Below are 27,028 nucleotides of genomic sequence, written 5' to 3'. Positions count from 1 at the left end.
ACATCACCGTCTTCCCTCTGTGGGCACGCCGGCAGAGCGAAGCCAACACGTCGAAGGGCACGTGCCTACCCCTGGCTCTGTCAGAGTTTAAATCAAGTTAGATGTTTCAATGATACAGATGACATGCAATTATGTGCCGTGTTCTAAAGTGGAAGGAACCCAACATTCTTAGGGAGGGAGAGGAGCAACGAGTTTTTTATTTATGTCTTTGTTTTACCTAATCCTTAACATACCTGCCTAGGAGCAGGATTAGCTGAGAGAGAAACTACTAAGTCGTGATTAAACGAGAAACAGCGGTGATTCTAGCACTTGCAGGTGGGAATCATCTCCCAGTCTAGGGACAAGTGACAAGTTGCTCAGGTCACTGAACTCTCGTTGGGATCACTAAGTGGTTCCTTCCCTTCTTGTTCTCATTCACCCTAAGTCTGCTGATATCACACTTTATGTTTTCACTCAAGAAAACTGTTTTTAAGATAAAACACAGGCTCTCTTTTAGACCTTCTCGACGTAAAAGAGTTCTTCTACGGGGTCTCCGGTGCTGTTGGACAGACCGCAACAGTCCACTGGCAAACAAGACTGAGTCCAGAGAGAGACGCACCTTTGGTACATTGCAATATTCTTTGGAACAAAACCGGGTATTTGGTGATCCGCTGGGTTACAAGCAATACACACTCTGGGATTCCAAGCCTCCGTACGACCGAGCTGCTCATCTTCTTCTGCAAGGAAGTAAACCAAGTGTCAGGAACTACCCAAGGGAGAAGGCTCGAGCTAAAACTGACAGTGACACAATGCTCTGGACAACATGGAAATCCCCACCGTTTCACATCAATACCTTCACAAAGGCCTGAAAACGCTTATCCTTGGTATAGAGGTCTTTGAAGTAGTTTACAGACTGGTTGTGCTGCCCACAAAACTTGCCGTATGTCTTCTTTAAGCGTTTTGCGTTCTCTCCTGAAAACTGCAGAGGAAAGAGAACAGAAGTTATGCCATAACTCAGGGTGCTAAACTCCTATTATCATTTTGTCCAAAGTTTCCAGTCTACTTGTGAAACCCAAGAGAGCTTCCTCATAACTTCCCCCCAAAGATTAAAAGATTAAAATGGTACAGGAGCTTTGGAAAACAGTTCCTCAAAAAGTTAAATATAGAGTTACTATATGAGCCAGCAATTCCACTCCTAGACATAAAAACATATGTCCACACAAAAACCTGTATACGAATGTTCATAGCAGCATTATTCACAACAGCCCCAGAGTGGAAATAACCCAAGTGTTCATCAGAGGATAAATGGATAACGTATGAATGAAAAAAGCCAATCACAAAGGACAACATATTGCTTTATTCCATTTATATAAAATGTGCAGAATAGGCAAAGCCACAGAGAAAGCAGATTAGTGGTTGCCTAGGGCTGGGGAAATTGGTGGGGGTGATGATGATAAAAATGTTCTACAACTGACCGTGGTGATGGCTGCACAACTCCACGGATATACTGAAAACCACTGGACTGTGTGCTTCAAATGGGTGGATCACATGGCATATGAATTATATTTCAATAAAGCTGTTACATATATTTAAAAAACAATAAACACAGAAATATCTATGTACTGTGCACATAAGAAATGCAAGATGTGTTTTAACTCCCATTTGTCATAACCCAGTAATAAAACAGAGAGACTCACTAGAAGTCTTTCATGAGGTAGCAGTCTCAAAAAAGTCATCCTGCTAAGTTAGAAAGACATCAGAAACGGCCGTCATTACCTAGGGAATCTGTTTATCCTACTTACCTCAGGCCAGCAGGCCTAACAATTCTGCATGGCCCTTACATCATTCCCAAGCGTGTGCAATCTCAACGGTTCATCTGAAGCTACGTTCACTGTGGGGTACCCGCTGAGTTTCTGTATGTGGTCCACAAGACACGTGCTAAGCATCAATTCCCGCTGGACTAACAATCTCTGGAGGCAACACAACTTGATCCTTACCCCAAAACTTGAAAAAACGTTCAGGGTAGCCTTTCCTTTTCCCCTTTACCAACAGAGAAGCTGAGGCAGAGAGATTTTTAAGTGATCGGCTCCCATCACAAAGCAAGTGCTCTAAAAGGGTGATTCTAGCACTGGCGCTCAGAACCAACAAATGGACACCACGGGGCTAACATCTTACTAGAGGACATGCACAAATACAAGGAGCTACAAGGTCAGAGGAAGTACCAGTGCAGGTCTGAGGGTGGGGAGGAGGGGCAGAGGGAGAAACATGGAAAATGGCAGGAGGGGGATGTTTGGGGAGGAAGGGTCCTCACTTGCAGAGCTGATCGTGCCCACTTTGAGGCCCTGACCACCAGTGTGAACGCATTCACTACACTGCATCTGCATTTACTTCACGACATGCCTATCCTTCACTCCTAGAACATGAATTCCATGAAGCAGAGGTCTACACTATATTTACCTTTGTGGTTCCACATGGTACTGAGTAAATCCCCAGTAAATACTTGAAAAATGAATGAATGAAGGCACCAATGAATTAATAGGGCGAGGGGTACAGACTCAAGAATACAACGAAAGGACAATATTTCCAATTCTCAGGCAAATGTTCCAGCAAGTAAGCCTCTGCTTCCACAATGAGGCAGAGACTTGCCGGTGAGAAAGAGCTAGTCAGATGTGATGCAATGCCCCTCTGCCTATAAAGGTTATACTAGCATTATTCTTCTTTCAAAAAGAATGTTTTAAAAAAGAAACATTTAGAAACTGCTTATGACACATACATCTGAAAGTATCAAAACAATTTTTAGCTAAATTGCTTTTGACATAGGATTGAAACCATACCACACCTTGACGAAAATATTAGCAAGAAATATTTTATGAATTATTTTACAGATGGTTTCTTAGTCAAGTTTTTAGTCTCAGGTGGTTTTTAGATAAATGAGCCTTTTGATTTGAGTCACAGGTTGAAGTTGAGACTTCCAACAAATATTTTTTGATCTCTTAAACTATAGTATCTCTGATGTTGGTACAGACTCTGAGGAAGAAAAACTGGCTTTTACTGCATGTCTACCATGTATGCTGGGTACTTTATATATACATTATCTTTTAAATTTTAAAATAGCATTAAAAGAGAAAATCTACTGTCCTCAATTACAGAAAAAGAAACTGAGGGTCGGAGCGATGCAATCACTTGCGTAAGCTCACAGAGATCGTGAGCAGGACAGCCAGGATGTGAACGCACGGCTACGGGGCCCCCAGTGCGTATGAGAGGCACCAGGGGCCCTCCCGCTGCTCACCTGGTGCACAAGCACATCCCCAATCCTCTTGATGAGAAAGTTCTTTTCACTTTTATCCACCAGAGAGTCCTTCTTCCGCTCCAGGATCCTCTGTAAGAACTGGCTGTGGATACTGATCAGCTCATCCAAACAGGGGAAGAGCTTCTCCACCATCTGCTGCTCGAAGAGCAGGTCAGCCGTCATGCCCCGGCTGTACACGTCGCTCATGATCTTGAGTGTGCGGAGGTGGTGGAACTCCGTCTGCATCAGCTCTGGGGGAGGGACAAGGCTCAGTGGTCAGGAATGCTCTCCTCGAGGATTCTCCTGCAAAGTGTGTCTGCTGCTACTAAGAGCCCAATTTTGTCTTAAGGCTATTTACGGCCCAATTTAAACTTTAAAACTGAGTCAACAGCTGTCTTTTCCCTAAAGTGTTTTCATCCTATTCCTCGATTTTTTCATGGGACCTCACACTATTTTCTGACAGGTGTACTGGATTCCATCACTCTTAAGTGGTGGTTTCCAAAGTGGTCTTCATTGGGATTCAAGACCTTTCATAATTTACTACGTTCCTATTTCCCAGAAATGACTTGTGTTTAGTCTAGTTTCTACTGTAGCTGAGGAATTAAACTGTACTGTCACAAGAGATCTCTTTTTAGGACTATCGCATAAATAAGCACTCATATTAAATAAAATGTCCAATAAAAGTAAAGAATATAATTTTACAGAGAGAGAAAAGGATAGAAATAAGATGTCTTTATACCTCAAAGTTTTCAAAAGAAAATCTGAGATGCTACATACTTGAAAATTGACTTGACATAGCCCAATAAATCCCCTAATAAACAATGCCAGACAATGCAAATCAAATATTAGCACAGCACATTGAAGAGTCTCACCATAAATCACTTCTTGCCGTTTGACCACATCTTTCTTTTGCTGTTTCAGAAACTTGCTGTCCACTATCTGACTCCAGGACTCTGCTTCCAGCTGTTTGGACTCAAGCTCAAAGTCTCCCATTAGCTGCCCTTCATTCATGTCTGTACCTACTCCTCAAAATACAAAAAAAATCAGTATCAGGATCCTGCGTCTGTGACCTCTAAAAAAAAACCTCTGCTGGACGTTCCTCAGGGTGATAATTTCATGAGACATAAACACTCTACACTAACACAGGGACATTCATAGAATATATATTCTATTAGAAAAGATCATTTTCTGTTCCGGAGTGACATACTCTATATATTCAAGACTTCGGTTAAGGGTGATAAACGTCACATAAATCAAAGATGATTAAGACATGATCAGGGTCCTGGTGACTTTACTTGTTTAAGAGAGTAGGCTTACAACTGTGCCAAAAGAGCTAGAACTGAATGTGTACGAAAGTCTAGGGGAAGAAGAAGCGTTTGTACCAGAGTCTGACCACATTAAAATCAATGACATTCTTCAGTGGACAACCATCTAACAACAGGATAAGTGGGTTTACCACTCATTTTAAAGCATGTGATGCTTTACAGACAGTTTAGAGAAGTTTCACAGGAGTAAGGAAGAGGCAGGAGATGCGTTAGTGCTTGCATTCTAGGAGATGGCACAAAGTCTCTGCAGACGCACACAATACACGCCGTGGCTTCTGCTTACCCTCATCAGTAAGGGACTCTGTTGACTCATTGACCTTGCTGATTTTATTTAGTGAGTCTGTTGAATGAGACAGGAATTTCCAGGTGTTTGATATGTTCTCATCATTGCCAACTCTGGGGGCAAAAGGAAACACATACTGTCAGATACATTCTGAGAAGCCATAGTTTCCGGTCTTAAGTGAAGATCTGAAAAATTATAAAATGACAGCTGGCTGCAAGTACTACAATGATGGAAGACAAATTACTTATGCCAGGTACCCAGCAATATGCAACACAAACTATTAAGGAAGGTTGGAGGCATTTAACATCACTGCAAGCATGAACTTTTTGAGCCTTGGGTTTTTTTAAACGATAGGTAGCAAGGAGAATGCTCCTCCTTCAAACTGCATACACATTATATAAGAAATTTTTGTTTGAAACTCATGTCTAACCACTACACTTTTTCCCTGTGTTCCCTAAATAACTATAGACCAAGCACTTATATTAAACCATATTCTTTGAACTTTTCTTGACCCCAACTCACCAGCTAGCACATTAGGCACCCAGTAGATGTTTGTGGTACAACGCAAAAGTAAGCCAGAGTCATTTAAAACTAAATTTTATTTAAAGGCCAACTTTTAGAAGTCATAATATAAACTCATTTGGATAACATAAGAACTTTGAAAAGAAAGCCTTTGGTTAATTACAACAGAAAGACAAAACAATATAAAAATACCTGAAACTTTTTTTTTTTAAGGAGGGGGAAACAGTAGCCAGCACAGAGGTTAGGAAACACAGACAAAAGGAGATTTGCATCCTTCAGTTGGGAATTTTCCTCCAGCCTAGGTTAAGAGAGCTGCAAGAGATGTTTTGAGTCCTACATTTGAGATGACTTCTTTACTGGATGGGAAGGCAGGCATCTTACCCCAAACAGCCAGCAACATCATAATCGGCCCTGTGCTAACCACAGACAGCCGAGGCCTGAACAATCAGGGGCCACAGCAACTTCTGGAGGGACCACAAAAGGAACTCAGTGCAGATGAGGGACGGGGAACCTACTGTAGTACCCAGCCCATTATTCACTCCCATGACTTAAGAGTCAAGAGGCGAGTTTAAAAAAAAAAAAAAAAGCTACCCCCTCCCCCCAGGTTCATCTGACCAACAGAAAAGTGTGACATATGAAAATACAAGTGATTGAAACCAAACATTCAGAATTAAATCTTTTTTCCTATTCCCACTTCTTATTTTGATCTGAAAATCATCATTTTAGAAGGCAGGTTCTTTAAAAGCAGGGCTGATCATGTATAAAAGCAGAGGACAACTGGCCTAAAAATGGTGTTTAAAGGGGATCCTTGCTACAAAATGGCGATCGTGACGGTGCATCAAAGTGTAATCCTCACCCCACTCATCTGTAGCACTAACCCATTACGTTATACATTTCTTTCTAAAACAATCTTTTTGTCAAATGGTATACATTATTATGCTCTGTCACCTAGATGTCAACCATGCTAGCTTTACATCCCCACTCACCCAGCAATGTTCTGAATGGAGACACTTTTGGAGAGCGACACACTCTGCTGGGACCGTCTGTTAACAAACATGGGGGCGGCAGTGGTTTCATCAGCCAGGAGGACTGCGGACCGAGGGCGCTCCTTGGGCTGGGAGGCTGTAAAGAATGAAAGGACACCAAATGAAGTATCACCGACACATGCCCACCAGCACTGACTCACCGGATGAATGCCAAATAGAAGCAAACTGCTTTAAAAGAGATTTACCCTGGGAGTGTAAATAGGCACAAACACTCTATGCAAGACAACTTGGCATTAGCTGTTGAAATTGTAAATGCCTATATCTTTGATCCAGTAATTCCATTTAGGATATGTTTATTCTACAAGATTTACTTGTTTATATTTGAAATGACATATGTCCAAAGTTATTCAATGCAAAGTTTGGTAAAAGCAAAATGAGTATCAAAAGAAGATCAGTTAATAAATCATGGTACAGCCTACATGTGAATACTATGAAGCTTTAAAAAAAAAATGAGGACTCTCTCCATGAACTGACACAGATCTGCAGATAACATATTAAGGGGGAAAAAAATCAAGGTGCAGAATAAAGTGCGCAACAGACCACCTTTTATGTTTTAAAAACGTAATTAATAATCCAAATTGGTATTTGCTTTATTTTAATAAAGAAACTTAAGGAAGATAAATATAAAACTAAGAAAAGTGGTTTACCCGTGGGGTGTGATGGAAATGAGGCGACGAGGATAAAGAATCGTGTGAAAGTATCATATATTTAAAAATTTAAACTAATTCAAAGTAAGAGAAAAGGAGACCGAAAGAGTTTTAAGGATAAAAGGAGCCTCAGAGGTAACTGAGGCTGGTGTTCTTTGGGAGGACCTACCAAGAAACGTGTGAGGGGCTGGTTAGATATGCAAATTCCCAGCCCTCCTTGTTCTGTGCGGGTGGGACCTGGGAGTCTACACGTTTACCAGCTCCCCAAGCGATCCTTCTGTACAATGTCTGAGAACACAGGTTTTGACCAATTCCTTTAATTTACAGATGAGGAAAATGCAACATGTGTTTGATGTCACATAGCTAATTTGTCCTCATACTGCATATTTCTCTTGAACTTGACCAAAGAGGAAACTGGGGCTCTAATTTCATGCTAAAGTCGTCACACTGCCATCTGGGTAACAAATTATTTTTCCTTGGTAGCTAACTAAACTGCTGCATTATCTGTCCATCCCCAGGAGCATGAGGAGCTGAAGGAAGTAAGACTGGGGCAGCTGTTACGGCTTCACAGTATTACAGGATGTTTCTGACTTAATACAATTAATAAAACCATTAATTTCCAATTCAAATTCGATTTAGAAGGTGGTGATATAATAAACACCAGAAACATGCTACCCTACAACACGACCAGACCCTTCCTGCAGGAAGCACACAGGAAACTAGGAGATGTGGGTCCCACACCAACAGGGAAGAAGGGCAACTGGCAGGGAAGAGAACATGCTCAAGTGTTCAAGAGCCTGGAGCACATCCTCAGTGTCTCAGAAGGGAAGCTGCTGAGCAGATAAAATCTGATGGAGGAAGAAACACCGGTTCTTGAAGAACAGTAGGATGTGGGTAAGTCAACAGAAAAAGAGGACATTCTGAAGAAGAGAACCGTATGAAGGAAGGCAGAAACACTCTATTAATGTGAAAGGGAGGTAACAAGCAGAAGAGGAAGTAAGTAGAGTGGTGTATATAAGGGATCAGTGAAACGGCTGGAGAAGCAGAACGAAGTCATGTCATGCAGAGCCCTGAAAATCTGAAAGAACAACCTGCATCTAAAAGGCAGCATAGCGGGGTGAAAACAACTTTCCCTTGTTGAAGCCAATCCACTCCACTCAGGGAAGTTGCTAACTACTCTCTGAGCCTCAGCATCCTTATTTGTGATGGTGATGGTAGCGGTGAAGCAAACACTGAAGGAGGCCTACCACCAAGTACTTCATTGGTGTGATCTCACTTAAACCCGATGACCACCTGCTAATACTATTACCATCTTTTCACAGAGGAGGAAAACGAGGTATAGGGGATTTAGTAAATGTCCGAGGTTACGCGGCTGTTAAGTGGGATGCTGGGACTCAAACCCATACAACTTGAATCCACAATCTGTACTCTTACCGCTACGTTACCTCAGGAATAAAACGGGTAAAACAGGAATAAGAATACATGTGGGGGTCAGACATAATAGGTATTTTTTGGAAAAATGCTATTTTATCTGATTTGAAAGAAAAAAATGGTTTCTGAAATAAGGGATAATGTCACAGAACAAAAGTTTAAGGAAGATTAGACTTGTAAAAGGTGTTGGAATGGGTTGGATCATTGGTTAAAGTGGGTGACAGTCTGGCACAACTTTTCTTCTAGGAATCTACATGCAAAGATGGGCAATAACTGGACTTCTCTCTAAAGGGACTCCACACCCTCCTGGTGGCACAGTCTCTACAGCCATTCCGGAGCCATCTGGAAGCACGCAGAGCAGTGGGGCACAGAGCAGTGGGGCACAGAGCAGTGGTCCTCAAGCTCGAGTGTGTGCATCACCATCACCTGCAGCATCTACTAAGACACAGATCACTGAGCTCCGCCTCTGGAATCTCTGATGTAGTAGGTCTGGGTAGGGCCCAAGAATTGGCACTTCTAATTGATCCAGGATCTACATTTTGAAAAACACGGCCTGAATGTAAGTTTCACATGGGTTCCCACAGAGCAAATTTAGGTGATATTCATGACTGCATCTTTATGGCAGGAGTTGGAAACAACTCAGACAACCATCTTTGGGGGAACTGATAATTAAAATGTGGTATATATTTATGAAAGAACACCATACAGCGATCTGAAACAATAGCTTACATATAGTAACACGCATAGATCTCAAAACCATATTGAGTGGAAAAAACCCCGGCAGAATGGATAAGCAAGTCATATCATCTAATTTAAATTGAATGCACAAAATCACAAGAGACATTTCCAGAGGTACACATATGTCTAAAGATACGGCAGATTAGAGAGGTTTACATTAAATATACTGCAGTGCGTGCTGAAGAGGGGAAAGGAATGAGATAGGGAATGAAGAATGAAAAGGGGAAAATATTAAGTAAAACCAAAGTGAAGCTTTGCACAGACTGGAGAAGACAGGTTGATGTGAATGGGAGAGGTGTGATTTACCCAATTTGTGTGCCACTGAAGTCCTTGGGAAAAAAAGAACTATTTTCATAACTTCACAGTTTGTCAAGAAGTTTAATAAGCAAGATCTCATCTGACGCAACTGTAACGCTGCTAAAAGCAAGTTTCACTGTCGACTCATGTAAGAGAAATTTCAAGACACACAGGGCTAAGGTGCTGCCTTTTAAGCTAAGACACACACTATTCTAGAACCTTCCAGAGAGTTTGATGGTAGAATGTTAAGCTTTTGGTCAATGAAACTGCAACCTTCTCTAAGTATTCAAAATAGGTATTCAAATCTTGCTTAAGAATAACAAATAAATACTACAGAAGTATGGGTAAGTCCTGAACCAGAGAGGCGAAAAGGAATCACGAGAGGTGGGCTGAGCTACTTACACTTGTTTCTCATAATGACTGTGGGCAGCGAAGATGTGTCGTGCGCTTGAAGGCTCCCTTTGGGCTGCTGAAAGGAAAAGAAAGTCTGAGTGAGCGCTGCATTTACAGTTTATCTTCTGTCAAGTTTCAAGAGGCCTAGAGCAGGAAGCCAGCTGCTCCTACCTTCCCGCTCTGTTCCTGCCGACGGTCCTCAGCATCCTAGCCCTAGCGACAGCCACCCACTCCGGCTCTCCTCTGGACCCGCCAAGCACTCTGATCCTGCAAATGCTGTCCCTTCTGCCTGGAATGCTCTTTTCACCTTCACAGGCACGGCATTCTTCTACTTCAAGATAATCCCTCCTTGGCAGAGCCATCTGTTAGCTTCTTTCTTCTCCTCACCCGAGGCAGCGACTGGCACCCCTTAGAATCCTGCACGCGCCCCCGCCCAGTTTTTTCCTTATTTATGGTCATCGCCTGCTTGTCCATCTTCCCCACCAGAATGCTGGTTCCTTAAGAGCGGCATCTGTGCCCTTTTTGTTTCTATTTCTCCAGTGGCTCGCATTTATAAGGTGTTAAATAATTCTTAGGCAAAGTGCTAATTTTAAGACTTTTGTTGTAGCATGGAACAGAGACACTGTGTGAGAAATTACAGACTGAAGCAATTAGTCTGAGATAAATCATTAGTGAAAAAGGGTCCATTTAAAATGGAACTCCCCCTTTCAGGTTACATTCTCTTCTATGGGATATGCTGTATCCCTATCATTCTCCTTCTCTGTAGCACATTCACAGTAACGGCAGTCTTACCAGAGATCACAAACTCAAATGCCTGTGGGGTCAGGCAGGTAACAAAGGACAGAGGCGAGTTGGAGGAGGGGGTAGTGGCAGTCTGGGGCTTGTACATCTTGTCTAGAGGGGGCAGCAGCCACTCAGCCCCAGTAGATTATCACCCACCACCCACCTCTCCAACATTGAAGGAACTACAGGCCAGATGCTGTTCTACATGCTTAGGAGCTATTAATGGATCAAACACTCCTGACTTCAGGCTGCGTGGCAAGTTTGGTGCTTACAGTCTAGTGGGGGGAAGGTACAGATCATAAAAAGTAAATGTAATATAATAAATACAGTGTGTTAAACAGACCCTAAGAAGGTGATAAGTACTATGGAAAAAAAGAAAAAGAGCAAGGTGGGAATTGGGAATGCTGGGTAAGGGGAAATACCAGGGCTGTGAGATCTTCCATTTATTTCCTCAGGAGAAATCAGAAATCCAAATTGGTGTGAAATACGATTTTTCAATAAATACACTAACTCAAATTAAAAAAAAATTACTCCATGAGCCAAACAAGATTTATGCCCATGGACCGAATAAGACCTGGGGTACAGAAGTCTGTCATCTTTACACTAGTTCAGTGCTTCTCAAAGTGTGGTCCTCGGACTAGCAGCATTGGCATCACCTGGGAACTTATTAGAAAGGCAAGTTCCTGGCCCCTCCCCACCCGCCAAATCGGAAACTCTGGGAGTGGGGCCCAGTGTCATCTTATAACAAGCCCCCGAGGTGATTCTAATGCACACTCCAGTTTGAGGCCACTGCACTAGATAAATGCGTTTGGTTACTGGAAGCACACCGCATGCTGAGCATTTGTGTAGACGGAGCTGGAGAGCACTCTTCTGACAAGGAACAAAGACATTTATGAGTGACTACGACACTGAAAACCACACAGGCCACCTAAACGCCCATCTGCCCCCAGCCCCGTACTCTTTCTTTAAGGGCTCTGATATGCAGTGCCTGTTATCACACAGCTGCATACTCAGAGCATGTACCATCATACACTTCCTGCTCCTGTCATGTGATCCACACGAGCCTGTGGAGGAAAGTGCTGCCAGACAGGCCCGTTTAACCCTGACACTCCCCAGCCCATCAGCGTGTCAGAGCCCCTGATTTCCACCTGCTGCCCTCATGGTCCTGAAGAAGGAAGCCAGGCGTGTGAAAGGCAGAGTAGGTCTGCAGACACAGTTAAGCAGAAAACCACTTCAACGGCGACACAGATTAAAATCACAGAGAAATGTGCATTTAACATGGAGAAGTTCTGAAAGCATTTTCCCTTCCAAAAGCCACAAATTCCCGAGTGTGTTAAGAAGAGAAAAATCATTTTTGGTTATTTTAGTCTCAAAGTAGGTACCAAATGATGAAAATAAACAAAAACTACAACCCCAAATCTCCCAACTCTGAAGATTTTATTGGTTTAGCCAAAAATGTCTTACCTTCATTTTGACCTTTGCACAGGAGGCCAGACTTTCTCTACAGCCTTTGTGGACAAAAGCACTACAATCTGAAAAGAGAGCAAAACCCCAGGTGACATTAATACACAGCAAACAGATCCCCCAGACTGATTTTCCACTGCCACAGCAACCGACAGACTGCCAGGTGAAGTCACTCACACGTCAGAATGGGACTAGCCGAAATTACAGATTGCAGCCCTCTTCTAGGAAGCAGGCATGCGATGCCATTTGGAGGAGGAGAAACAAGAGCAGATGTGATTTCCGATTAATAAAAACTAGAAATCTGAAACTTCTCGGGCAGGAAGCTGAGAGGCTACAAAACTAAAACTGAAAGCATCTGCCGTCAATATGTTAAGTCTAAGTCACAAATAATACATAAATGATATACATTTACATATACATATAGACATTTACATATACGTTTAATAACACCCACAAATAACACATAAATACAGCCCCTTAACAGGGGCTGTGAAATCTGTATGGCTGTGTCAAAGGTGGAATGTGAATCTGAAAATCTACCTGTTGATGTCCTTTGACTTGGAAACCTAACTACCCTGAACTTTTTGCAACACCCCGAGTGAGTCAAGAGCCGCAGGAGAAAGGTCATCAGAACCACCCTAAAGCACCTCTGGGAGCCCTGACTCAAGAGAAAGTGGGAGACTTCCTGAATGATGAACAGAGATTTCCCACAAGATGAAGCACGGCCCATAATCCTCCAAGGACACGATTTTATTTCAACTCTTATTTCTCACTCCTTGGCCCACAAGGGCCACTGATGTAAAAACCCCTCCCTCTGTGCCTCACAAGGGTCATCATCAGCGTGTACTGCTGCCATAAAGTCATAAAACAGAACTGCACCAGGAGGCCAGAGGTGAAGTAAAACAAATAAGAGAGCTGTCTGTGGGGACACCCCATGACGAGCATCTCTCCAGGGAAGGACTGCCTGAGAAAATCAACAGATACCACCCAGCAGGCAACGCTTCACACGCTGAGTCAGGAAGCACCACGGGTCCTGCCTATGCTAACCCACGAATCATGGGCCAGGATGCTCTCCTGGTTCCCACGTACGGATTATGAGGATACTAGAATGGAGACTGCCAGAACCCCAGACCCCAGAGGCTTTTTCCCATTCCTTCCTCAATGCCTACTCGGTTCACAGGTCTCTTCCCTAACACCACCAGTCACAATGCGTTGGATAATCTTATGGTTTTCTCCTCCACTGAGTGCTCCTCTAGGGCAGGGTCCCTTCATCTACTGCCGAATCCTTAACTAGGTCTCCCTAGCATAATGTCTGGCTCATGCCACCTACTCAAACGTCTGTTTGAGATCTTATGTCTATTTTATCCAAACGCCAAGTGCCCTGACACAACCTAGATTACAGTATGTCAAATATCTTATCAACACTAAAAGGAGTACTAGAAGAACAACCATCACACTAAATGTGATTTAGGTCCTGGCTCTCCTGATTAGTTAATGTTACCCTATGCAAGTTCCTTCTCTATAGGTCTCAGTTTCCTCAGACCTATAAAATGAAAGGAAGTACCACATTCTCCTCCAAGTTCCTTTTCTCTGTGATCCTATAAGACTCCTTATGCTACATCTCTTGAAGAAAGAGATAATTTTCCAAGTAAATCCACTAGATTGTTCTATAAGGTTCATGTTGCAGAAGAGTTTTCAACTTAGTCATCTGAATTATCACTAGGACAGACCCATCCTTCAGGGCATGGTTAGGGAAAGTTCCAACTGGAGGAATCTTGGCTGAAGCTATTTCCATAAAAGAGGCGATAGGGAGCAACTCTACTTTTGTTGACAGGATGGCCCAGAGCGGGAACTTGTCTGGAAGTGGGGTGGGGTGAAGTATTCTGGGCCTTTTACTCTCAGGCCTACCAAGCCTTCTATCTAGCTAAGCTCTTCTAGCTCCACCCCAAGTGAAATTCACTGCCTGGTCATTTTTCTGATGTTAAACAATCAGAAGAGACATCCATTTGCCAAGGGCAGCATGAGGAGAGACTCTCCTGGGAAAGGCTCACTCAGGGAATCAACGAGAGGAAAAAACCTGGAAGGTTTTATCTCAGTCACAGCTCTATTCTTATTTCCATTGTTTTCTTCTCCAGGAGGAGACTGCAAGGGAGCTACATGGATGCTATGCTCCCTGCAATTTCTACTGTTTGTGATCATGACCATTTCCACATAAGTCGTGAAACTGTTCCAGAAGTCAGCAGTTATAAAAGGGTTATGTATTATTGAATATTAACGCCAGGGTTTCTCAGCAACATCCCTTTCTGGGCACAAGGAAGGCTCTGCAGAACGAGACCCCTGGGGAGTGACTCATTCTAATCAGCAAAAGGAAACATTTTGAGGATATTTTTCTCAGGAACCGGAAACCACTGGCCCTCATTAAATTGTCTAGTTCTCTGCTACTTGAAAATAAGGATACATTTTGATAAAGAAATCATCTTACTACTCAGAGAAAAAAGCGGAATCACAAATAGAAATCCACATAACTCTGAGATGCCAATGCTGTTATGCCCTTCTATACATCAGGCAATGTAATTCATATTCCAGGATCTAGACTTGGTGAACTTTGGCTAAAGACTTTAAGCCTCACAAGCCAATGGTCTTCCAGAAAGGGTCAAAGAGGCAACAGGTGGGCTGGACCGTTCGTCTTTATTGATTTGTATTCAAAACTTTTTGCCTCTCACTTCTCAGAAACTTTTTTAATGGCTACCCATCATCTTTAGGATAAAGCCCAAACTTCTTACTTAGCTTGACATAGCCCATCATGTGCTGTGTACATTTCTAGCCCCTTGCCATGTTGTCACACCTCTGAGCTCTGAACAAACTGCTTCCTGTACTTGTGTCCCTTTCCCTCTCTTCCTTCCCTGACTAGGTTGGCAGGAGTCAGCTCTCTGAAGTCTTCTCTGACTCTCGCAGGGAAGATAAGACTCCCCACCTCTATGCTTCTGGTATTCCATGCTTGCCTCTGTCATGGTACTGTACTGTGATGGCCACACTCTTCCACTGGAGAGAAAACTCCTGGAGGGAGTCTAACTCTGTCTTTCTAAATTTTATATCCCTACCCCCAGCCTCCGGCCCACAGTAAGCACTAGATGTCTGAAGGAGGGAGACGGGTGGGCAGGTGAGCTCCAAGCTGCTAGACCCACAGCACGAAGTATAACAAAGTAGTTGAGGCAAACATGTACATTCATCTTCTAGTGAGACAGAACATGTTTCCCCTCCGTCGGCCCCACTATCCTTACTCAGGGTACATGTCTCCCCTCCCCTGCTACACAGATGCCTGGGACCACGGAGTGGTCTTGTCGATCCATCATCTCTTTCTCATGCACAGGCTTTCCAGCTCCCCTCCCCATCTTTTCCCTCTGTCTTTCACATACATCTTCTTTAATCCCATTCTTCCTTACCCTCTCTTGAGTCTTGCCTAGGTACCCTAGGAGAACCTCTTCTTCACTCCATTTTACTTAAACAAAATATACTTTAAAACATGGGTGATAAGAATATGAGGAAAACTAATGAATTCATATCATGGACAAAGAAAAGCACACATTTCGAAATGGAATTAAAGGTAGTGCCACATCCAACAACACCATCTTAAAAATGTTTAAAGCTCCTCATAAAACAGTAAGACAAAGAACCAAACAGAAAAACAATACAAAGACTATGAACAGGCAATTCACAAAAAACACAAAATGGTGCTCAAGCTCTCTAGAAATTAGAGAAATGCCAGCTCAAACAACATAGAGATATCATTTCACGTCCAACCAGATTGGCCAAAATAAAAGTCTGCCAGTTCTAGGTACTGGTGAGGATATGGTGATGCAGGAGCTGGCATCATCTGCCGATGGACGGTACATACATTTTGGAAAGTAACTTGGCAACATCTAGTAAAGGTAAAAACGTGCTCACTTTATGAATTAGCAATTCCCTTCTTGGTATATAGCCTGGTGATACACACAAGTACAATTAAGGATGTTCCCTGCGGCACTGTTTGTAACAGACAGAAATTGGAAATAACCCAAATGACTTAGCAGTGGAACAGATTTGATATAATCAAAAATGAAGTATCATATGAGAGTTAGAAGTCAATAATCTAGATCCACGTGTTTCAATATCCTGTCTGGATCCCCCAAATATGATGCTGAGGAGAATAAAGCAAGTTACAGAATGAGATATACTGTATGGTACCACTTATATAAACTAAAAACAACAACAAAAATTTTTTAATATTGTTTATATATAAGATAGTTATAAAACACTGGCTACATACACACTGAATTCATGATAGTGTTTGTCTTGGGGAGGAAGGAAGAGGAATGGGATTAGGCAGGGCAACAGGGGAATTCAACCTTAACTATAATGGTTTATTTCTTCAAAACTGAAAAATAATCTGAAGTAATATGACAAAACGTTACTTTTTTTTTCATCTTGAGTAATGGGCACATAGGTGTTGGTTATGTTATCCATGTACTATTTTATATTAGTGTGTTCTTTTTTAAAACCCAAATTCTAATTCCTTCAAAGTTCCCTGCATTTGCTTATCTTTTAAAACAAATATAAAACAATTTTCAACTAGATTTTATTATCTTATATTCCAGTTAAAAAACAGCATTTTCTCCTTTGCTGTAATGAAAATCGATATTTTAGGCATGAATGGGCAACACAGGGTGGTGGATTTGCTTGAGAACTTGCCACTAATTCTGATCTACAAAAATGACCAACTAGTACACCGTGACTTGCTCTCAAGTTGCATTCTTCCTGTTCCTTTCCTCCCCATCAGTTCCATCACCCTATACAGAATTACACAATGGGAAAGGTACAATCACTTTTAAACAGATTTTAGCAATATTCAAGTTCTCAGGCCAGTGTTTGAGATTTAAAAGACAACTGCAATTGATGAATCATAAAAGCAGAAGTAATAGTTAAAATGCACTTCTGGTAAACAACTTTTCACGCAGATTCACTTTAGTTAACTGAGACATGTCCCCAAACCCACAACCCAGCTGAAAATTTTAATATGCTTTATTAACATGGTCACAAGTCTTAGAGATAAACAGTTTGCATGGATGTCTGGTTAACTTACTCAAGTACCTACTTGCAAACCACTCTACTTGTTACCAGGCTGTCCTGGACTCAGTTCATGGCAATGGTTTTAGAGGTATACGTGGGTGATTTAGAAACTCCGGCCCCACTGACATCAGCCAAAGTCGGTGTGGTTAAAAACCTCTGTTTTGGAAAACAGACAATTACTGAGAACTTAAGAATCAAAGACAAATCTAATACACTTTCAAGCTCTCTGCCACAAACTATACCATGTTGTTAGGGAGACCAAAGAATTATTTGGCCTTTTATTTATTTTTCAAAAAGATTTCCTGATAGCAGTAAGCAATATACTTTCATTCTTTAAAGTTCTTCATAAAGGTCTTGGCACAGTGGTTTATGGCAACAGAGCTGACCCTTAATTAGACTCCTCTGAACTTAAAAGCAAACAGCCCAGCCTTCAACTTCTTGCTACAAGGAGGCATCAAACAAAAGGATATGAAGGAAAACCCACATGACTGGGAGCTATCATCTATCTGTTGCTGCGTTTTTTTTAACCTCTGCCACCAGATCTTTGGTGAACTGTAATATACTATACACTCTCTTTCAGCAGAAAAATCAAACAACCCGTTAGAGAGACTGGCTTAAGAAAATCAGCATTAGGAAGGGTAAGAGGAGTGGCCATGCCAAATTGAAATTACAGCATGGCATATTCCAGGCCTCCCTGTTAAGGGAAGGATTCACCTTGAGTTGTGTTGGGGACCTGAAGGAAGGGCTCTTCTGCCACTTCAGTCCAGTGGGTGATGTGCTGAAGAGTTCCTCCTAGAGACAGGTCTGAGCAGCAAAACCCATCTGGGGAAAATTCTCTGACCCTTCTTAAGGATAAAGGTTGGCAAATTTTTTAACTTTAAGGAGAGAAAGGTGCAACTTCTTCCTACTGTGTCAACCCTAACCAAGAAAACTCAAACAAAACAACAAAAACAAAAAAAAAAAACATTTAAATACCAACAATTTAGAAATACACGCTCCAAAATTATTTCCACAACTTCTTGTTTAAATTCTTTGGGGAGTGTGAGACACTGCCTGGTCTGGACTGATAGAGTGTAGATACAAAAGCCTTGTAAGATATTCTTGGTAGTTGGTGTAATAACCACAATGCTGATGTACAGGACAAGAGGAAAGCCACAAATGAGCCAAATCATCTTAGCTGAAGTGCTCACCTAGCAGCAGTTTTCAGAAGAACACTGGTAAACAAACAAACAAAACCCAAAATGAAAGTGCTCTGTTTGGATAAGAATTGACTTTATTGCTTCGGCTCTTTCACCTTCCTTTTCCATAAACGAACTTCTTTTCCTTAATCAGTTATATGTATTTTACTATCTAAGCAATGAATTCTAAATACGAGAAAACTGCCTATCTAGAGAGCTGTCTTCCTGGATAAAATCTAAAGCTGAATCCAACCAACACACACATTCTAAACTCTTATGTTTCCTACTTAGATTGCAGCTGGTCTACTTGTTTATTTTTTTAATCAAGAGAACCAACCTACCACAAAAGTACTCAGAAGCTGCTAACACAACAGAAAATAAATCCACAATAATCTCAATGTCATTTTACATCTGTTTAAAGCAAACAAAACAGAACCACTGGCAAGATCCAAAAAACCCCGAACAGAACGGATTCCATACTCTGAAAGACTCCACACCAAGCATTCCAAAGACCAAATTATCCGTGGCAGCTGGAAAGAACAGCTGATTATTCAAGGAAAGCTTTACGTAACTACAAGAAGTAAGAACTGGAAAGACGCTCTTCTTCTTTCTCCACTCAAGTCACTGAAATCCTAAAATAAGAGTAGAGTTTTGGCTGAGTTAAAAAAAAAACAAACAAACAACACACACAACCCTGTCAAGTTTCTCATAAAGTGAACTACTTTGAAGTAGTCCCGACACGGGGCTTCAGTCCCTGCGCTCACCATTTGTTTGTTTTCCAGGAGCAGACTGCAGAGGAACCACAGGGAGGCTTCGCTCCTGCTCCTTGCTAATTCTAGCATCTGTGATCTCGACCAGTTCCACCTAAGGGACTCAGCTTTCACCACGACTATGACTTCAGACCGGTCCAGGTGTGTTCTACTGGGGTCAAGAGATGCTGATTTGTTTTAAAAATTCTATCCTGCTGAATCTCTTAATATTTGAATGCAAAAAGATATATTAAAGTGAATAAAAACATTTGAAAGACGGGCGAAGATCAACATCAACCATTGTCACACATAACCATGACGAACCACCATGCGGCTGATCTCTCTAAACCACGCGTCAAAACTGACTGAGCAGCCACTTGGGGTCTGAGGCTCCAGGGTCAGCAAACACGGTTAATGTTAAACCAAAAAAGGGAAGCTAAGAGCACAAGGGTTTCCTGGGAGTTAAATGAACTGGAGGGATGCTATGTTTCCAGAGACCCCTGGGAAGATCCTGGACATGAGAGGGGATGGAGGGAGGGGGGAAAAGAGATTCTGAGTCCCCAAATTACTCATATTTTCCACTTCCTGCCAAGGTTACAGATGGTGCTTCATACACACAAACATGCACTGCAGGCACTGTTCTTCAGGAAGCTGGAGAGAACCAGCCCATTACTTTTGTTCCTTTGGGAAGATGACTACACGTTGTTCCTTTGCTTTCAAGCCTTGATTTTTTCCCCTCTTTTTATAAGTGGCAGGCAGCAGCACCCTGTCAACATACAGACCTTAATGCCACCACTAAATGTCGAGATTATTTCAACATTACCTCTGGAGCGGACTGCAAAGGTATAGTTGAGATAGGTAGCCCCTAAGATTCTGAGGTGGGGTGGTATTTAAACTAAAAATGTATTTTTGCACCTTAGGTGCATAGTAGGGTAATAATCAGGCCCTATCAAACAGTTCCTTTTTGCCGTCTGATTCTTTCAGTTTATTTATTTATTTTAAATTTTATTTAAAAAAATTTTTTTGGCCACACCACACGGCATGTGGGATCTTAGTTCCCCGATCAGGGATTGAACCCACGTCCCCTGCACTGGAAGCACAGAGTCTTAACCACTGGACCACCAGGGAAGTCCCTTGATTCTTTCAGTTTAAACTGAAAAACATTAACTTTTCTTCCTTGTTTTGCTAAGCGGGTAGAACTAAGATAATCTGTGACATTTTCAGTTTGATCAAGTGATTTCCATAAGTCAAAGAACCGCTGGCAGAGGACATGATGACGATACTTCCTCCCCCAGACTGATTCTCCAAACAGAAAAGACTCTTGTCATGACACACTGGACTCCACGAAATAATCTGCTTCCAAAAGAAATAGACACCTGAGGTGACTTTAACATTAAAAATGACAAATTAAACCAAAAAACCCCCATCCTACTTATTATAAACACTGTTAGCATAAAACGAGTAGTCGACCTATTTTACTGATTTTCTACTTTTAAAAAGTCTTAAATAAAATATTGTTATATTGTGTGCTATCAAATATGTAAAATATTTAGTATAGATATTTGAACTATAATTTTAACATTTACTTTTGAAGTCAATAAAAGAGACAATGAAGTTGTTTTGATGGATCCAAAAATGAGAAATCAGGTGCATATTATACTTGGAATTCACTTAACTACCTCAGCATCTAATTTATGTCTGTATTTAGTTTTGCATACATAACATAGAGAATATCTTCATTTTCATAGATAAGCTGGTACAAATATTAGCAGTTAAAAAAAATGGCTTGCCTTGCAATTATATTACATTCTTCAATTAATTCGAGATGGAAGGAAAAATCCAAACAAGTAGGTAGACTGACAGCTAAAGTTAATATGCTGATGTTAAAATTTGGTTACACTTTTGAGCATGTATATTTTTAAGTGAGTTTTAAATTAGTTTAAATCCCAAAATCTGGAACTTGCAAAACACCTGTTCCACAAAAAACATTCTGAAAACCACTGTCCTATCTACCAAACTATTTAATTACTACACAGATGTGTGGCTCAGAACTTAAGTCTACAAGTCTCAAACCTCTTTTTTTGTTTTAAATTTATTTAAAATATTTTATTTTTTGCTGCGTTGGTTCTTTGTTGCTGCGTGTGGGCTTTTCTCTAGTTGCGGCGAGTGGGGGCTACTCTTCGTTGCGGTGTGCGGGCTTCTCATTGCGGTGCCTCCTCTTGTTGCGGAGCACGGGCTCTAGGCGCGCGGGCTCAGCAGCTGTGGCACACGGGCTTAGTTGCTCCGCGGCATGTGGGATCTTCCTGGACCAGGGCTTGAACCTGTGTCCCTTGCATTGGCAGGCGGATTCTTAACCACTGTGCCACCAGGGAAGCCCTCAAACCTCTTAAGTCTGTTTTCTCCTCATCAGTACCAGACCCCACACAAGTGATTCTCCATGGGTTGCTCTGGTATCCTTGGGCCACAGAAGCTTCCAAAAGGTATCCCAGGTGTCCTCTCCAGGGGGAGTTCTGCCACACGCTATACTGACAGCATAAAGCAGTTCAACAGTCTGAGGTGCCCTAGCTGTATTTCATCATGAAGTGAGTCCAATAAGAGACTTTCTATTTATGTTTCACAGGAAAAGGTATGAAGAAAACAAAACTGGGTTTAGGATGCCTGGTTAAAAGAGGTGTGTTCTCCTACATCATAGTGGGTATTTTTGCTACCTGACAAATCAATCATATGTCAGTTGCAGGTTCAGTAGTCACTGTAGTCTAACACAGACTAACGATACAGTCAAGGAGAGTATAATTCAACTCTTTTAACCTGGAAATAATGTATACTCAAAAATCAATGACAATGATAAGATGTTTCATACACTGACATGCATTAGACAACTTTTTCCAGCCTGCATTTAAATTGAAAAGTTATCTGGAGCTAGTCATGGAAAGAGTCATCCACTCACTATAACCACAAACCTACGGTCCTCTATAGCACAAAGAAAAGGATTCTTTGGGTCCTCAAACAAGATTTTCTCTCTCTTTTGTCCCTAAAGCTTCTGATAATATTTCACTTCACAACTCAGAACTGAGAGTTGGTGGAATCAACGATACTGCTTCTTATTCATGCTGGTGCTATACAGAGCAACTCTCCGTAGGTCTTCTGTCAGGCTGACTGCTTTCCAGAGATCATTTTGCTCTTTGTCATTAAGTTCTTCATTCAACATCAACATATTTTACTCTTTCATCAGAGACTAGCTGACAACCAGAAAAACCTTTGAAACTACCAGTGATCTGATGTTTACATTTTTTTTTTACTCAGAGAAACAATATTTAAGTACAGTCTTAAAAAATTCAAACAACACAAAAGTATAAAATAAAAACTTAGTCCCCTTCAATCTCTCCTCTCCTATCCTCTTTTTCAAATTGTTAACAGTTTGGTGTATATCCTTTTAGATATTCTCATACATCTACGTAAACAATTACTGTTTACTTCTTGGCTTTCTATAAATTGGGATCATACACACAGTTCTATTTATTGCCTCTTAAGTTATCAAAATGTCTTGGAAATCTGTCTGTACCTGCAGAGCTATCCCAGTGGCTGGCAAACCGTGGCCTGGGGGCCGAAGTCAGCCCACGTCTGTTTTGTAAATACGGACTTACTGGAACATAGTCACATTCACATTTATGCCTTGTCTATGGCTGCTTTTGTGCTGCAAGAGCTGGGTAGCGTAGTCACCACAGACACCCAATAGTCTGCAGAGCCTAATGTACTTACTATCAGTTCCTTCACAGAAAAAGCCTGCCGACCTTTGATCTATTCTATTTTTACTATTGGCCTAATATTCCACCTGATGAATATATTATATTTTACTGTTGGATATTTAGTTCCTTTAAAATTTTCCACAATATGAATAATGCTGCAACGAGTAAATAAAATACCAAGGATTATACCTTGAGAACCCTTCTTTCTTTCTTTAATTTATTTATTTTTGGCTGCGTTGGGTCTTTGCTGCGCGTGGGCTTTCTCTAGTTGCGGCGAACGGGCTACTCTTCATTGTGGTGCGCAGGCTTCTCACTGCAGTGGCTTCTCTTGTTGCAGAGCATGGGCCCTAGGTGCGCGGGCTTCAGTAGTTGTTGCTCACGGGCTCTAGAGCACAGGCTCAGTAGTTGTGGCGCACGGGCTCAGTTGCTCTGCGGCATGTGGGATCTTCCCGGACCAGGGCTTGAACCCGTGTCCCCTGCATTGGCAGGCAGATTCTTAACCACTGCACCACCAGGGAAGTCCCGAGAACTCTTCTTATAAGCCACTGTGTAATAAGCAACTTGAGAAAGGTGCCTCTAATTATATACTCCAACCACTAAAAAGAAAGGATCATCATGTGATGTGATAGAGGTGCTAAATATGGCTACAATGGCAATCAGATTACAATATATAAATGCATCAAATTAACGCTTTGCATTCTTTAAGTTTACACAATGTTACATGTCAAATATATTCAGTTTTGAGAAAAAAGAGTAAGAGAAAGGTGCCTGGCACATTCAGCTGCTCAATGAATATTTGTTGATGAACTGCTTTTGAATGAACCACAGTGTCTTGCAGAGTTCAGGCAACTGATCTTTGCTGAATAACTTAAGAAACTCAAATGCATACTTACTGGTAGTTAAATGTAAAAAATAAATCCAGTTTGAAGTCATCAAGATCTCCTAGAATATTCACCCAGCTCTCCCCCACTGAAGCAGAGGACAGAGTGGAAGCCATTTTCTCTTTTATATACATAATAAATATAAATCAGAACAATCCACTGAGGACACAGAACACTGAAGTATGTGAAAATCTCCATGAAGATTCTTCAAGAACTACTTTCATTCTTGAAGTTTTATTCAGTTATTTTTCAAACCTACCCTTTGGTTGCGTAGTACTCTGAGCAGTAGAGAGCATCCCCTCAACTGGGGACAGGATATGCGGTCTCAGGGCACATAGTGGGAGCTGGAACTGAGACCCCTAAATAAAGCCAACAGCTTTAAACTAAAGACTGTAACAGCCATGCTGAAGGGCCTGGAAAAAGTTCACCTACTACTGGCCCTGCAGAAGCAGCAAGGAAACCTGCCCTCCCCAGGACGCTGAGTGAGAATTCTGTATCACATATGAATCCAGGGTCCAAATTTACACCATCCATATCTCCTGGAACCCTGAGTAAAGAAATCTTCTCTAGAGGTTTAATGGAATCCCAATCTAGGAATGATGAAACCCTGAGGGATCCAGCTGAAACAAATGCAGAACTGCTGCCTCACAGGGTCACTGTGACAAAACAGGGAATCTAGAGGTTCCCACGGGAGGGAAAAATGTCTTATAAAGCTGAAGCTGAACTTACGAAAAAAAAAACCAAACAAACCCAGATACCACGTAAGGAAGCAAACTGCTATGAAGAAGCGTTAGCAAATGCACAGGCGAGAGAAGATGTTGAGAGTTATTAAAAGTCCCTAATGGAAAGAACAGGATCTATACTGTTCGGGGATTTTCTTTTCTGCATGCTCAGTTATACATTAGTTTTCTAAAAAATATATTTTATTGAAAATACATATTTAAAAATTACGTTTTATAGCAGAAAGCAGGTGTTCAGTCTGCTGTACTGATGAAGTTCCTTGAATATTAATTTCATGCTGCCAGTCAAGAAATATGATCTTTCCCTATTCTTCTCTGAGACCAGTACTCCCAAAATGGAGATCAGGCACTTTGCAGGAGGGATGCACAAAATGATTCTTTGAAATAGAGGAGGAAAGTTTTACAGCTCTCACTTATATTGACTTAAAAGAGAAATGGAGTTAGTATACAGACTGATAAATGGGTGGCTCACTCAGCCTTAATGTTAGGCGGCTTCCTGTTATGTTTGATCCTAGAGGATTCTGGAAGGAAGAAGAGGCCCTCGGAAGGTAGGTCAGGGATGTGTAACAGTGGCACCCTTCCTCGTTTGTTTACTTTCAGCATCTTGTGATGAATGGAAATTTACAGGTGCTCAATAAAGTAAACTTATAAATTATATTTAGTTTCAACTAAAATAAAATGAAAAAGAGACAAATTCCTGCAAAGAAACTGTGCATCTAAGACAATATAAAGAAGACTAATAACTAGCCAGCAAACAAGAAAATGGCAAACCTGACTTCTCATTCCTAGAATGAGCTCCTTGTAATTATAGTATAGGACATGTATGTAATTTTTTACACACACACTACACACACACACATACCCCGTGTGAGTAGACTAAGTATGTTTTAGTGATAGATAAACATACTAAAAAGTGCTTGGTGACTACTGCCCTAGACAACCAAGTTATTCTAGCATTGAGAAGCTGTCTGGGTCCAGTGGCTGAGAAACTAAACTGGTGACTGGTGTCCTAAGAATGACTCCTATTAGAACCTGGGCTCCAGAGTAACATGCTGGGGGGATACTGAACAGTGACATTCTTGAGGTCACATAAAATGTATTACTACACGGGAGTCGTTATCATCATCCCGGTAAGTCACACATGAAGGAGGACATAAATGTGTGTGACATCTGTACACGAGGATGAAAAAAAGAGATGAGAGCTCCCTGGAAGTTTTCTTTAAAAAAAAAAAAAAAAACAAGGACAGTAAAACAAATATGGCTGTAGACAATATTGAGGTATAATATATCCATACGAGGCATTTTACAAGCACGTGAGCATTAACGCCAGTCGTTTAAAAAGTCACAACAGCTGCAGCGTGGATAAGATAGGCTGTGTGCCAGCTGTCACTCCACTCTTTCTCTAAATATCAAGGAAGCAAGTGAGTGGAAATTATTATTGCAGTAACTTTGACTCTGCTCAAATAAAGTTTTAAAAATTTCAAATTTCAGTAACTTAACTATTTTTAGTAACAGATCACTTGGGATACTTCACGTAAGTGATTGAAATCAAGACAATGTCATGACATCATGGTCTGAGAAGTGCTTCTTGGAGTCTGAGTTAGTCACTATTTGGTCTGAATTGGTTACAGGTATGACAAGATGCGAATCACCTCAGCCTCTGGAAGAGTGGACCTTCACACTGGCCACTTCTGACCACAAGCAGCCTCCTTGATTTTCCTTGGTGTGTACTATGAATATTATTACTTTCTATCTGTGTGCAACCACAAAATTTTGCGATGTAGTGCCTCAGAGCAAGGATATGCAAATTAACAGCCTGTGGGCCAAATTTGGCCTGTAACCTATTTTTGTATGGCCCGTGAACTACAAAGGGTTTTTACATTTTTAAATGGTTGAAAAAATAGAAAAGATTAATATTCCATGACACATGAAAATTACATGAAATTCAAATTTCACTGCCCATAAATGAAGTTTTACTGGAACACAGCCATACTCATTGGTTTATGTATTATCTATGGCTGCTTTTGCACTACAGCAGCAGAGTTCAGTAGTGTGGCAGAGACTGTATTGCCCATGAAGTCTAAGAAGTCTGCTATCTGCTCTTAGACAGAAAAAGTTGGCCATCCTCTGTTTCAGAGCATCTTGTCAAAACCAGGAAGCACGTTCAGTTAACAGACTTGGCTTTAAGGTGGTAGCAAGCAGGTCAGCAAGAGGTCAATACGGAACGTCTCTGCACACGAAGGTACTCTCCCTCTCCCTTGGCAGTTTCCATGGCTTGACGTTGGTCAATGGCTGAAGCATATACCAAAGTACTAGAGTATTTTTAAAAAATGAGCATATATGACCTGACAAGGGACTGCTGGGTAGCTTGAGGGTTTGAGGTTATGAGACTGCTTTCATGCTGACATGGACTTCTGGAATAAGGTAGTGG

The 27,028-nt window shown here is 41.5% G+C and overlaps 1 protein-coding gene across 13 annotated transcripts in view; it reads right to left on the bottom strand.

Moving 5' to 3' along the window:
* AKAP13 (A-kinase anchoring protein 13) overlaps positions 1–27,028 on the bottom strand; it is a 343,304-nt gene that overhangs the window by 22,757 nt on the left and 293,519 nt on the right. For 10 of the 13 annotated variants that reach the window (XM_082388883.1, XM_082388891.1, XM_082388889.1 and 7 more), the window contains 8 exons: positions 12,198–12,265; positions 9,960–10,026; positions 6,385–6,520; positions 4,877–4,989; positions 4,141–4,293; positions 3,269–3,519; positions 833–958; positions 599–716 (listed from right to left, as the gene is read on the bottom strand). In XM_082388883.1, coding sequence (XP_082245009.1) covers positions 599–716; positions 833–958; positions 3,269–3,519; positions 4,141–4,293; positions 4,877–4,989; positions 6,385–6,520; positions 9,960–10,026; positions 12,198–12,265 — 1,032 coding nt within the window. The remainder of the gene's footprint in view (positions 1–598; positions 717–832; positions 959–3,268; positions 3,520–4,140; positions 4,294–4,876; positions 4,990–6,384; positions 6,521–9,959; positions 10,027–12,197; positions 12,266–27,028) is intronic. The other 3 variants (XM_082388890.1, XM_082388892.1, XM_082388888.1) reach the window with 2 other exon arrangements.

Source organism: Balaenoptera borealis (genome assembly GCF_965194805.1).
Source record: "Balaenoptera borealis genome assembly, chromosome: 3".
NCBI classification, from domain to species: Eukaryota; Metazoa; Chordata; class Mammalia; order Artiodactyla; family Balaenopteridae; genus Balaenoptera; species Balaenoptera borealis.
Note: the sequence above shows the minus strand (reverse complement) of the source record. Positions and strands in the feature narration are given on the sequence as shown.